This window comes from Sus scrofa, chromosome 15 (genome assembly GCF_000003025.6).
Source record: "Sus scrofa isolate TJ Tabasco breed Duroc chromosome 15, Sscrofa11.1, whole genome shotgun sequence".
NCBI lineage: Eukaryota > Metazoa > Chordata > Mammalia > Artiodactyla > Suidae > Sus > Sus scrofa.
This window is the reverse complement of record NC_010457.5, coordinates 106415447-106429764: the sequence shown is the minus strand read 5'-3', so window position 1 is coordinate 106429764 and position 14318 is coordinate 106415447. Positions and strand designations below refer to the sequence as shown.

Genomic DNA, 14318 nt, shown 5'->3' with positions numbered 1-14318 from the left:
AGAGCTGTAACCACAGGCCTACACCACAGCCACAGCAATGCCAGATCTGAGCTGCATCTGCGACCTATACCACAGCTCATGGCAATGCTGGATCCTTAACCCACTGAGCAAGGCCAGGGATTGAACCTGCATTTGCATGGATACCAGTTGGGTTCGTTACTGCTGAACCACAATGGGAACTCCTTAACGTGACAATTTTAAAAAAATCTTTCCCCAGTGATTTCAAGTCAGAGTTCCTCTTTCCCACCAACTCACCTGGTCACTGTCTTTTTGGGTAATGTGAGAGATGCTTGTGGATGAAGAATGTAACTTCTGTTATTGTCTCCTAGGGCATCCACTCTTAGAGTTGGTAAGTTTCTGTCACTGGGTTTCTCTTCGGAAACATCTTAACAACAATAACAAGGACAAAGGAAGATCACGATCTTGAGTGAGACCATTAAGAAAGTAACTAACCGGAACTAATATATTTGAAATAGGAAAGGGAAGATATGCTCTGAAGCCAAAGATAACAAAACTTGTAATGTTTACTGAGAATTTCTCTGATAAACTTGTTTACTTTTAAAGTGTAATACTGTCTACTGAACTTTTGTAATTAAGTTTTGGAACTTTTATTGAACAGCTAGGCTATAAAGTGGTAGAAGTGTTATATTAAGAGTTTCACAATATAATAGGAAAATGTGAAACTTTTTTGTTTCTAGACCATGTTTGTAATGTTGTCTGCAAACTATGTTTTTTCCCTTAAGTTTTAACAACTGTCATCAAAGTCAGAGAATCATAACACTGAAGTAAGAACATCTGCCCTAAATCATTAGCTGGGAAAAAACAACTATGTAGGTATGATGTTAGAAAAGAGATTCAGATAGACGGGAAAGTAACGGAAGCAAAAGGAAGAAAACTAATAGGGATATTATCAAATAGGTAAAGAAAGAATGAAATTAAAATAGGGAACATGATTCTTTCTGAATCTGAAGGAACAAAGTAAGAGGAAAGAGGAAAACAGAACCAAGGATGAGAATAGTTAAAAAAAAAGTAAAGTGTCACATGTCTAACAATATTGATGAAAATACAAATGTAAAAATCTCTCCAGTAGCTAGTAGCACTATATTCTTGTTATTGCTGCTGTTATTATTACTGTTATTAAAATTAAGAAGAATTTATTTTATGCTCACTGGTCATTTGGGAGGAAGCAAGAGTCAACGAGCTTCATAGAATTCCAAAATGAAATAGACAGCTAACCTAGACGGAGTTGAAAAATGAACTTGAAATTTATTTGGGCTAAGAAACTTTTTCCAATTATTCAGTTTACAATCTTACCCAAAGAGATAAATTTTAGCATGGTCTTTTATGAGGTGATTTTCTGAAATACACATTTGTTCTTTTAAAACATTTTTAGGCCCCCTGTATCCCATGATTACTCACCCCGAGGACTGTTCACATCCACAAGCTGCTCCTGAGGTATAATCACTTGTGTCATTCCTGACTGGGTAGATGGAATTACACGTAGAACCTGTCCATTTTCTGATGGGCTGGCAACAATCATCTTGGAAGCATTAAAAAAAAAAATCAAATGCAAAAGTCTATAATGATTCAACAGAATCACTATTTAGAAAATTATTAGACGTGCCCTCTTCTACTACGAATACTTATTTTTATTTTTTATTTCTATTTTTTCTTTTTTTTCTTTTTAGGGCTGCAGCTGTGGCATATGGAAGTTCCCAGGCTAGGGGTCAAATAGAAGTCGGTCTATGCCACAGCCACAGCCATGGCAACACTGGATCTGAGCCACATTTGCGACCTATACCACAGCTCGCAGAAACGCTAGCACCTTAACCCACTGAGCAAGGCATTGAACCTATATCCTCATGGATACTAGTGGAGTTCTTAGCCACTGAGCCACACAAGGAACTCCTTCAATGACTATTATTTCATTTCCCTCACTTTATAGATGAAAATACTGAAGTGCATGAAAATATTTTCCAAAGTCTCACAATTGATAGGTAGTAAAGCTAGATTTCAAAACAGGGAGTTTGACCCTGTGTCCTAAGATCTTTACCACCTACGGTCTTAACCACTACAGGGGCGTGAGGTCTAACTGCTTAGTAATCTGAGTAAGTCTTTGATTAGACTAAACATATTTACTTTTTTTACTTACTGTATTATCTACACATCTTTGACCTATTTGTATGGGAATCATCTGTGTCATTTTTGAAGTCATTTTCATTTAAAAACAGTAATTTTTTAGATGTCTAATTAAACAAGATTTATTTTTCTAACTCTGTATTTTTATATATACTATCTTGGTCTATATGGAATACTACAGAGTACCCCCAAAAGTCTGGAAGCACAGGGAAACTGTATATTTATTATCCTTTTTTTTTTTTTCACAGTTAACAAATGAATTCATTGCCTCAAATTTAGAGGAATGTAAACTTTGAATTTATCTAAGAAGAAAAGGAAAAACATTTTGAGCCTATCATTTAACACTATAACTAGTACATTACTTAAAAATAAATTTACCCTGGAGTTCCCATCATGGCTCAGGGGCTAATGAATCTGACTAGGAACCATGAGGTTGCAGATTCGATCCCTGGCCTCACTCAGTGGGTTAAGGATCCAGCGTTGCCGTGAGCTGCAGTGTAGGCTGGCGGCTACAGCTCCAATTAGATCCCTAGCCTGGGAACCTCAATATGCCATGGGTGTGGCCCTAAAAATAAAATAAATAAATAAATAAATTTATCCTATATTTTCAGAACTTTCTGAACATCTTATAAACTTGATTACCTAACACAGAAGCAGTTTTACTGTTTTATCTGAAATCCACTGTGCTTGGTTTTCCCTAGTGCAAGAACTCTCCTTATTATTTCAACCTACTTTCCCGAACCTCTCTTTAGCTATGCAAAACATGAAAACATTGTTGATGGCCTTATAGAGACAGCATTCTTATGTGCTTTAAGAGTGTCATTTGAAAAACTTTAAATTTGAAAAAAAAATAAAACACCAAAACTTCAACAAAAAAAGAATGCTTTAAATATAATCATAGGAGTTCCCACTGTGGCTCAGCAGGTTAAGAACTTGGTATAGTGGCTGTAAGGATGTGGGTTCAATCCCTGGCCTCGCTCAGCAGGTTATATCAAGTATTACAACAAGCTGTGGCACAGGTTGCAGATGCGGCTCAGATCTGGTATTGCCATGGCTGCGGCACAGGTCTGCAGCTGCAGCTCCCATTCACTCCTTGCCTGGGAATTTCCATATGGCACAGGAGTGGCTTTAAAAAGAAAAAAAAAATTATAAATATAATTATAAATATTTCCTAGAAATTAAGAGTAGAAACTGTTTCCTTCCAACTTTCTTGTAATAAAATCTTGCCATACACATAAAAAAAAAATGCTCAACATCACTAATTATTAGAGAAATGCAAATCAAAACTACAATGAGGTACCACCTCACACTGGTAGAATGAATATCATTAATAAGTCTACAAATAACAAATGCTGGAGAGGGTATGGAGAAAAGGGAACCCTTCTACATTGCTGTTGGGAATGTAAATTGGTATAATCACTATGGAAAACAGTATGGAGGTACCTCAGAAGACTAAAAATAGAACTACTCCAGCAATCCTACTCCTGGGCATATATCTGGATAAAACTTTCATTCAAAAAGATACATTAATCCATATGTTCATTGCAGCACTATTCACAATAGCCAAGACATGGAGACAAACTAAATGTCCACTAACAGATGAATGGATTAAAAAGATACACAATGGAATACTACTCACCCATAAAAAAGAACAAAACAATGCCATTTGCAGCAACATGGATGCAACTAGAGATTCTCATACTAAGTGAAATAAGTCAGAAAGAGAAAGACAAATATCATGTGATTTCACTTATATGTGGAATCTAAACTATGGAACAAATGAACCTATCTACATAATAGAAACATAACAGAAAAAAACTCATGGACACAGAGAACAGACTTGTGGTTGCCAGAGTGGAGGGAGAGAGAGTGGGATGGCCTGGGAGTTTGAAGTTAGTAGATGTTAACTATTACATTTAGGACGGATAAGCAATCAGGTCCTGCTGTATAGCACAGGGAATTACATCCAATCACTTGTGACAGAACATGATAGAAGATAATATGAGAAAAAGAATGTTAATATATATGTATAACTGGGTCAGTTTGCTGTATAGCAGAAATTGACAGAACATTGTAAATCAGGGAGTTCCCGCCGTGGCTCAGTGGTTAACAAATCTGACAGGGAACCGTGAGGTTACAGGTTCGATCCCTGGCCTTGCTCAGTGGGTTGAGGATCCGGCATTCCCGTGAGCTGTGGTGTAGGTCGCAGACGTGGCTTGGATCCCGCGTTGCTGTGGCCCTGGCGTAGGCCGGTGGCTACAGCTCCAATTCCATCCCTAGCCTGGGAACCTCCATGTGCCATGGCAGCAGCCCTAGAAAAGGCAAAAAGACAAAAAGAAAAAAAAAAAAAAGAACACTGTAAATCAACTGTAATAAAAAAATTTTTTAAAGATCTTGCCATAGCTCTTACCACTTCAGCATGAAAAAAAATATAAACTCTGATGATGAACTGCTTTACATTTGTTGAGTGCATACTAAGTGGCAGACTTTACATGAATTACCTTATTTAATTGTCATCACATGTACATGAACTATACACATTTTATATGAGAAAACTGTCACAAAGTGGTTACAAAACTCACGCAAGGAACACAGAGGTATATAGTCCTGAGATAAAATTCAAACTCAAGTAGCCTAACTCCATTCAACCACTACTCTGCACTGCCTCGCAATATCTAATGATGCTACTTAACCTAAAAAAGGACAAAAATAAAAAAATACATTGGGCTGTATTTATTTGTTTTTCTTTTTAGGGCTGCACCAGAAGCATATGGAAGGTCCTGGGCTAGAGGTCAAATTGCAGCTGTAGCCACAACCACAGCAATGCAGGATCCAAGCTTCATCTGTGACCTACACCACAGCCCATGGCAAAGCTGGATCCTTAACCCACTGAGGGAGGCCAGAGATCGAACCCACATCCTCATGGATACTAGTCAGGTTCTTAACCTGCTGAGCCACAACAGGAACTCCACCCTACTGGATTTTAAAAGGTGCAATATTATTTTAAACTCTAATTCTTATAAATGAGATTAAATGTTTGTGAAAAATATTTCGCTCATTCTTAAAAAAGAGGAGTGCTGTGGTCATTTTTAAATCCAAATAAAACACATATAATAAAGTTATTATTTACTCATAATTGAGATTGATTTATGAAATGGTCTCCATTTTGAAACTGTTTCCCAAGCACAACAGCAAAGAGTCTCCTCCAAAGACAAAAAAAAAAAAAAAAAAGTTCCCGTCCTGGCGCAATGGTTAACAAATCCGACTAGAAACCATGAGGTTGCATGGTCGATCCCTGGCCTTGTTCAGTGGGTAAGGATCTGGTGTTGCCGTGAGCTGTGGTATGGGTTGCAGACTCGGCTGGGATCCCGAGTTGCTGTGGCTCTGGCGCAGGCCGGTGGATATGGCTCCGATTAGACCCCTAGCCTGGGAATCTCCATATGCCGCGGGAGAAAAGGCAAAAAAAAAAAAAAAAAAGAAAAGAAAAGTCTCCTCCATTTTCTGTTTCCTTAGCTTATTCCAGCTGGTATACAAAAAACTACTTTCAATTCATGTTATATGATAATGGTGATATTACTTTTTCTATTAAAAAAGGGATTTATCTTTGCTATGAAAACAAACATAGCTTTGAAGAGTCATCTACCGCAATACATTCTATTTGAGGCAGACCAAGAAAATAATCTGAAAATCTTGGCAAACAGCCTTTTATCTACTGGCTCTGTGTGTACAATACTTCTAAGTAAAAAATATCATCCCTGCTTCACTCCAAAAGCTTCTCTCATCCACTACAGATTCACCTACTACAGCCTCTACTAGTTCCTTGATAGTTTCTATATTTAAAAAAAAAAGTTGTTTCTTACAAAAAGTTCCATTTGGTGGGAGGTATTGATAATGGGGAAGATTAGTCACGTGGAGAGGCAGGGGGTATATGGGAAATCTTTATACTTTCTGCTCAATTTTTCTGTGCACCTAAAACTGCTCTAAAAATTAAAGTGTTTTTAAAATAAACAAATAGGGAGTTCCCGTCGTGGCACAGTGGTTAAGAAATCCGACTAGGAACCATGAGGTTGCGAGTTCGATCCCTGGCCTTGCTCAGTGGGTTAAGGATCTGGCATTGCCATGAGCTGTGGTGTGGGTCACAGACGCGGTTTGGATCCCACGTTGCTGTGGCTCTGGCATAGGCCAGTGGCTACAGCTCTGATCAGACCCCTAGCCTGGGAACCTCCAAATGCTGTGGGAGCAGCCCAAGAAATGGCAAAAAGACCAAAAAAAAAAAGGAGTTTCCTGGTGGCCTAGCAGTTAAGGATTTGGCATTGTAACTGCTATGGCTTAGGTCACTGTTGTGGCACAGGTTTGATCCCTGGCCCAGGAACTTCTACATGCCAAATAAATAAATAAACCAAAAACAAACCAAAAAAGCTCCACTATGCTTCCTAGCATATCACCACTTTCTGATCTGTAGTTCTTTACAGAAAATAGCTTCTTATACTCCATGTTCCTTATATTTATTTATTATAGGCTCATGCCACACGTTTCCTATTTCATAGCTTCAAATAACCCTCAGTATCATCTCCTACCCCAAGTAATGTAAAATCATCTTTTTTTAGCCATATCCATATATGGCGTTTGGCATATGGAAATTTCCAGGGATCGAATTCTAGCCGCAGCTGTGACCTATGCCACAGCTGTTGCAACACTGGATCCTTAATCTACTGCACCACAGCAGGAAATCCTAAAATCATCTTTATAATTGTTTACATAGAAAGTTTAACACAATTGCAAAGAGAATGGGACCTCTTTTTAGAGAGAGACAAATAAACAACTTTAACATCCTCTTAAGGAAAGGTACCATGTGTAAAACAATAACTCTTTATACAGTTAGACTCTTTTATCCTTCCATTAGAACACAGAGACTTTCTAAACATTCTGATAGAAACTAGAGTAAAGGTCAAATAACAGGCAATGGAAGTATTTCATTCTGAGCATGAAATATTAAAATCCATTGCTTTACATCTAGATGATCTTGTGCATGTTAACCTCTGCTGGTGATACAGTATGGTTACAGAAACTTACGCTTACTTTGCATTTTAAAGTAAGCCCAGAAACATATTGAGGCTGAACATACACAAAAAGTTGTCTATAGGAGTTCCTGCTGTGGCTCAGCAGGTTAAGAACCCAACTGGTACCCATGAGGATTAGGTTTTAATCCCTGGCCTCCCTCAGTGGGTTAAGGATCCGGCGTTGCCATGAGCTGTAGTGTAGGTCGCAGATGCGGCTTGGATTGCAGTTGCTGTGGCTGTGGTGTATGTAGGCTGGCAGCTGTAGTTCCCATTTGACTCCTAGCTTGGGAACTTCCATATGCTACAGGTACGGCCCTAAAAAAATAAATAAATAAAAAGAAGTTGTCTACAATTAGCCATCTCTCAAACAATTACCCCCAACCCTCAAATTTAAGTTGATTATGAGGGAGTAAATGGACATAGATTTACTCTAGAATGCTCTACACTAGGAACAAAAACAAAGATTAATTTTAGGTTAAATGGCTGCCTACTTATGGTATAATTTATTATTGAAGTTATGATTTTAAAGCAATTTTTCTTACTAAATTAAAATTAATTGCAGAAAGTTTGGAAAATACAGGCAAACAAGAGATACATTAGTTTTCATATTATTACTAATATGAAATACTAAGAAGAGATACATACTATTTCATATTATTACTTAATATGAAAGTATATTATTGATCAGAGAGCAATTTATAAGTTTTTCTCAGGAATTTTATTTCAATCAAAACTATCTTTCATCTATTCTCCAACTACAAACTTGGTCATAAATACTTTGGGCTAGGAGTTCCCGTTGTGGCTCACTGGAAATGAATCTAAGTAGTATCCATGAGGACACACGTTTGATCCCTGGCCGTGTTCAGTGGGTTAAGGATCTGGCGCTGCCATGAGCTGTGGTGTAGGTCCCAGACCCGGCTTGGATCTTGTGTTGCTGTGGCTGTGGCATAGGTGGGCAGCTACAGCTCCGATTCAACCCCTAGCCTGGGAACCTCCATGTGCTGCAGGTGTGGCCCTAAAAAGGCTCAAAACAAACAAACAAACAAACAGTTTTGGCTAAAAGTTTAAAGCAGTATTTCCAACTTTATGCATTGTTATTCACATATCTACCTATAAAGATCAGTAAGGTTACGTCTAAATTCCATTATTCCACTGTACTTCCACTGATTTTTCTTCAAGAAACCGTATCAACATGTGACATGCAAATAGTAACTGACATGTTGATAGAGCAATAAGCTTGAGTTCAGTCAAATGTATATGCAAAAAGGGGGAGCTGGGATAAAAACACACACAAAAAGCAAATATAAGTAATATGTAGGCTCTGGAACTTTAGCACTAGTTACAGATTATGCTACATTTCCAACTGATCTCAAAGCACTAGTCTGCCTAGACATAGTGGCTGTGATATATTGGTTTGAAGTACTATTTGTAGTCCTGAAAGGAAATCTTTTAAAATCCTGACATGACTTAAAAATTACTGTCACGGAAACAGTATTTTCAAAGCAACATAAATCAACAGTGTCAAGAAATCAAGGCCATCTAGTAAGACTAATACATTTTGCTAAGTAGCATAAAACTGGTTATTTTAAAAACTTACTCACCATTTGTGCATTAGAATCACCCAATGCCTGAAGCTCATATTGAATAGGTTGCCCATTTTGATCCACTAAGTGGAACTGCTCTGCAGAAAGAGTCTGTGTCTGCGTCAGAGGCTGTGGTATATTCTGTGATATGAGTGAATTTTCTGCTTCAGGAGTAGTAACAGGTAAAACTTTAGGAGAACCATTTTGTTCAAAAGAAGGATCCCTGGAGTCCATACAGGTTAGACGCTTTTGCAAAGAAAAAAACAAAAAACAAAAAACACTTAAGTGTTTGTAAAATATAATGTCACAATTAAAAAAAGTGTTTTAATAAAAATGGAAACACTCATTTTTCAGTTATTCACTTTACTTTTTGCAAGAGTTTTCTTTTTTTTTTTTGGTCCTTTCAAGGGCCACACCCCCAGCATATGGAGGTTTCCAGGCTAGGGGTCTAACTGGAGCTGGAGCTGCCAGCCTATGCCACAGCCACAGCAACACAGGATCCAAGCCCCATCTGCGACCTACACCACAGCTTATGGCAATGCCGGATCCTTAACCCACTGAGTGAGGCCAGGGATTGAACCTGCAACCTCATGGTTCCTAGTCAGATTTGTTTCCGCTACACCATGACAGGAACTTCCAAGAGTTAAAATTCTTAAATGCATTAAATATAACATTATTCCTTAAGCATAAAAAACTATTAAATGCATGTCATTTTCCATTAGAATGGAAAAACATTCCCAACAGTATCCCTACCTCGAATACCTGAGAATCTGTTTTTGTCTCTTCGGAATCATTATGGTCGACTCTTAATGAATCAATAGACTGTTCCATACTGATACCATATTCAATTCCATTTTCTTCTATTATTTAATAGCTGAAAGAGTTTAAATACCTTGTCAACTAAAGCACTTAATATTTTTGTGAAATGTTTGTCTTAAACAAATTTCTCATCTCCCCTACTGTGTTACCCTATATGATTATGGTTAAATCACTTATACCCTATAATAAACGTTCTTTCTTGTTAAATGACTTGCAAAGGCACAAGAATAAATTCAAGGCAGAGCAAAGATTCTTATTACGTAGTTTCCTCACCCTATCCTTATTACACTAATGTACTAGTTTATTAAGACTGCTGCTATGTGACAAATACTATGGTTACACCCCTTCGAATACTTCTAAAACCCTCATTTTACAAAGATTTAATGCAAATAAAGGTTTTTAATTTAATGAGCCATGCCCTACTGCAGCATTAGATAATTTAAAAAGAGATCTCTTGGTGCAGATGGAGATTATACACACACAACTCTTACTACAACACACAATTATACCAATTAATATCGGCATGACAAGCTTAGAAAATGAAGATATGTATTCCGAAAAGTTTGAGCCACTTAGGCCTACCACCGTGGTTTTCAACTGCATGCAATTTTGCCTCCAACATACCCCACCATCTTCTGCCCCCTGGGTATATTGCGCAATGTCTGGAAACTTTCTTGGTTGTCACAACTGGAGAGAGTGCTTCTGGTATCTAATGAGCAAAAGCTAGGGGTACTGTGAAACACTTTACAATGCCCAGGACAGCCCCCACATAAAGATGTCAACAGTGCTCAGGTTCAGAAACTGTGGCCTACTACATGATAGTTACTACTGGATTCTGCTGATTTATGTCTCAAAATTGGAGTAAAGTCAAAGTGAAGCTGGTGAAGAAGACCATTGAAAAATTTATAATACAAAATAAACTTCATAGAATCTTTTTAAGAACCCACTAGTTTAATTTTATTTTTCAAAAGACAGAGTACATTCTTTTTAAAAAAAAATTTAAATTTTATTTTTTCAATTAACATGCATTACTTGAACTCTTTTTTTTTTTTTTTTGTCTTTTTGCCTTTTCTTGGGTTGCTCCCACGGCATATGGAGGTTCCCAGGCTAGGGGTCGAATCAGAGCTATAACTGCGAGATCCGAGCCACATCTTCGACCTACACCACAGCTCACGGCAACGCTGGATCCTTAACCCACTGAGCAAGGCCAGAGATCAAACCCGCATCCTCATGGATCTTAGTTGGGTTCATTAACTGCAGAGTCATGACAGGAACTCCTATAGTTCTATGGATTTTAACACACATAATCATCATCACAATCAGGATATACAATAATTCCATCACTCTGAACCCTAATTTATATTTATACCTGTATCTAAGACTTATTTAGGAGTTCCCATTGTGGCTCAGCCGTAACAAACCCAACTAGTATCCATGAGTATGTGGGATTGATCCCTGGCCCTACTCAGTGGGTTAAGGATCTGGCACTTCCGTGAGCTGCAGTGTAGGTCACAGACGAGGTTTGGATTTGATGTTGCTGTAGTACAGGCTGGCAGCTGCAGCTGCGATTCAACTCCTAGCGTGGGAACTTCCATATGCACCGGTGCAGCCCTTATAAAAACAAACAAACAAACAAACAAACAAACAAACAAAAAAAACTTATTTAGTATATATATTTGAATACAAAGGAAATTTATTTTTTGTGATAGCATCCAAACATACATTTGTAAAATCAATCATGTCAGAAAATCTATAAGGTTTGCCATTACATATTTTAAGATAATTTTAAATAATCCTACTCAAATACAAGGAGTTCCCATCGTGGCTGAGTGGGTTAAGAACCCAACATAGTCTCTGTGAGGATGTGGGCTTGATCTTGGTCTCACTCAGTGGGTTAAGGATCCAGCATTCCTGTAAGCAGCAGCACAGACTGCAGATGCAGCTCGGTTCTAGGGTTGCCATGGCTGTGGCACAGGCTGAGGCTGCAGCTCCGATTCAACCCATAGCCAGGGAACTTGCATATATCATAGGTGCGGCTATTTAAAAAAAAAAAAAAAAAAAAAAAAAAAAAAGACACATACCATATGATCTCTGTTACATGTGGAATCTAAAATAAAAACTAAGCTCATAATCCAACTGCAGTGGCTCAGGTCACTGGGGAGGTGTAGGTTCAATCCCTGGCCCAGCACAGTAAGTTAAAGGATCCAATGTTACTGCTTGTGCAGCACAGGTTGCAGCTGTGGCTTGGATTCAACACCTGGATGGGAACTTCCACAGGTGCGGCCATTAAAAAAAAAAGAACAAGCTCATAGATGCAAAGAACAGATTAGTGATTGTCAGAGGCTAGGGGTTGAGGGTGGGAGAAATAGTTTATTGATGGATTTCTAATGTACATTGAGTATAAAAATTCAAGAACTCTATTCAAAGAGAAAACTTTTACAAAGTTAGATCCAGCGGAAAATAAAGTCCCACTGAAGGACATATTTAAACTGAAATAACTGCTGTTGAGAATACAAATTTTTTTTTTTTTTTTTTTTTTGGCCATGCCTGCAGCATGCGGAAGTTCCCAGGCCAGAGACTGAACATGTCACCAGAGTCACAGCAGTAACAATTCTGAATCCTTAACCTACTGAGCCATGAGGGAACTCCAAGAATACAATTTAACAAAATACAGTGTAATATTCACTGTTTAAACATGATGACATTAAGAGTAGAAATTTTTTGAGACTTCTTTATTTTTATTTTTAATTTTTTATTGTTATTATTATTATTTTTTCTTTTGCTTTTTCTAGGGCCGTACTCAGAGCATATGGAAGTTCCCAGGCTAGGGGTCCAACTGGAGCTGCAGCTGCCAGCCTTCACCACAGCAATGCCAGATCCGAACTGTGTCTGCAACCTACACCACAGCTCATGGCAATACCAGATCCTTAACTCACTGAGGGAGGCCAAGGATCAAACCTGCATCCTCATGGACACTAATCAGGTTTTTAACCTGCTGAGCCACAATTGGAACTCCCAATTTTGATTTGTAAATATTATGACTATTATGATAGAATACATGAAAATTATTAATTTAAGTACCATAGCTACAAAACAATTTAAAGTTCACTGAATGTTATACTTAAGAATTACTAACTAGAAATATTAATAATCATTCTGCTATTCTGTGATACAGGATCTATTATCAACATTTTACAGAAAAGGAAACTGAGGCTCACCACCATAAAAGGTTATAAGGTTATCTTTTTTTTTTTTTTTTTTCTTTTTAGGGCCAGACGCAAGGCATATGGAGGTTCCCAGGCTAGGTGTCAAATCAGAGCTACAGGTGCCAGCCTATGCCACAGCCACAGCAACGCAGGCTCTGAGCTGCATCTGCGACCTACACCACAGCTCACGGCAACGCCAAATCCTTAACCCACTCAGCGAGGCCAGGGATTGAACCCACAGCTTCATGGTTCCTACACGGATTCGTTTCCACTGCACCACGATGGAAACTATCATTTATTGAGCACTTATCATAGCAAAGCACTAAGCTCAGTGTTTTATACATGCCATTTTATTTAATCCTTTCAATAACCCTGTGATTCAGTTATTTGCTCCAATTTACATATAAGGAAGTAAGACTCAGGCATTTAAGTAACTTTCCAAAGACTACAAATATATTAGGTGGCTGAACAAGAACCCAAACCTACATATATTAGTCCTAAAGCCCACTCTTTATGTTACAATGGGAACGTTTTCAAGATAACAGACAAAGCTCCCTCCTTCATAAGACATGGTTTTAAAAAAAAATTGGGGGGGAACAGGTTAACAAATTAAAGATGCTGAAAGAAATTCTTTGTTCACGTTTGTTCTCAACTTTTCCCGGTTGAAATTTAATTACTGGCAGTGCTTAACACACAAAAGCCCTCTTACAAGGAATCTAAAGATATCTGACCCCACAAAAAGCTAGAGTTTCTAAGTATGCAGGAATTACCACCACTGAGAAAATATTCTGTAAACAGATCCAAAAGAAGATCTTAGTAAGGAGTGGTAAAAGGTGAAAATAGCTTAGGGGAAAAAAATTCTAAAAAACTGACTCTGTCTTCTAATAGATGCCCTCATTCCAATACAAATTATCCCTACTGATTTAAATTGTTTTCCATTTTGTTTACTTTCTCTATCTGAAATTTCATCAAAGAAATATTCATTGGCATTAATAAGGATTTTCTCTTTAAAAAAAACAACTCTGGAGATTATCAGTCATTAATAAATTCGTGTAGATTTATGTATGGACAGCTTTTTTCCTTTAAGATGAATTTAAAACAGCTCCCTGAAAAGTCTAGTTTGGAGGTGAGAAAGCAGGTATATTTGAGACAAGAGTACTTAAATGGGATTCAGCAGCGGGGTGAACTAGATGCTGCAGTGAAGAAGGAGAGCAAGACAATGCCCCAGGGAAGTGCACTAGGATGACATAGGATGATCAACAAATATAAACCACCCAATTCAGAACCCTGCCCAGACTGGGATTGTGCAAATGGGAGAATGATAACTTCTTTTCCTATATCTTCTGGGAATTAAAAACTCACAATTTTCCTTTCAATATGCTGCACAGGATAAAGTCTTTATGGTTCTTACACGGAAAAGTGGGTTTCAACATCTGTTAACCTAACTCATTGTTTCAGTGGAGATTAAAATTACATTTTTAAGTTACAAACATCCTTTTCAAAAAATATAT

The 14318-nt window shown here is 37.8% G+C and overlaps 1 protein-coding gene across 12 annotated transcripts in view; it reads right to left on the bottom strand.

Moving 5' to 3' along the window:
- CARF (calcium responsive transcription factor) overlaps positions 1–14318 on the bottom strand; it is a 72258-nt gene that overhangs the window by 52738 nt on the left and 5202 nt on the right. For 6 of the 12 annotated variants that reach the window (XM_021075548.1, XM_021075545.1, XM_021075544.1 and 3 more), the window contains exons 3-6: positions 9536–9656; positions 8801–9028; positions 1420–1540; positions 256–385 (exon numbers count right to left, since the gene is read on the bottom strand). In XM_021075548.1, the coding sequence (XP_020931207.1) occupies positions 256–385; positions 1420–1540; positions 8801–9028; positions 9536–9613 (557 nt within the window). In that variant the 5' untranslated portion in view covers positions 9614–9656. Of the gene's footprint in view, positions 1–255; positions 386–1169; positions 1237–1419; positions 1541–8800; positions 9029–9535; positions 9657–14318 lie in introns of those variants that run through there. The other 6 variants (XM_021075550.1, XM_021075549.1, XM_021075554.1 and 3 more) reach the window with 3 other exon arrangements.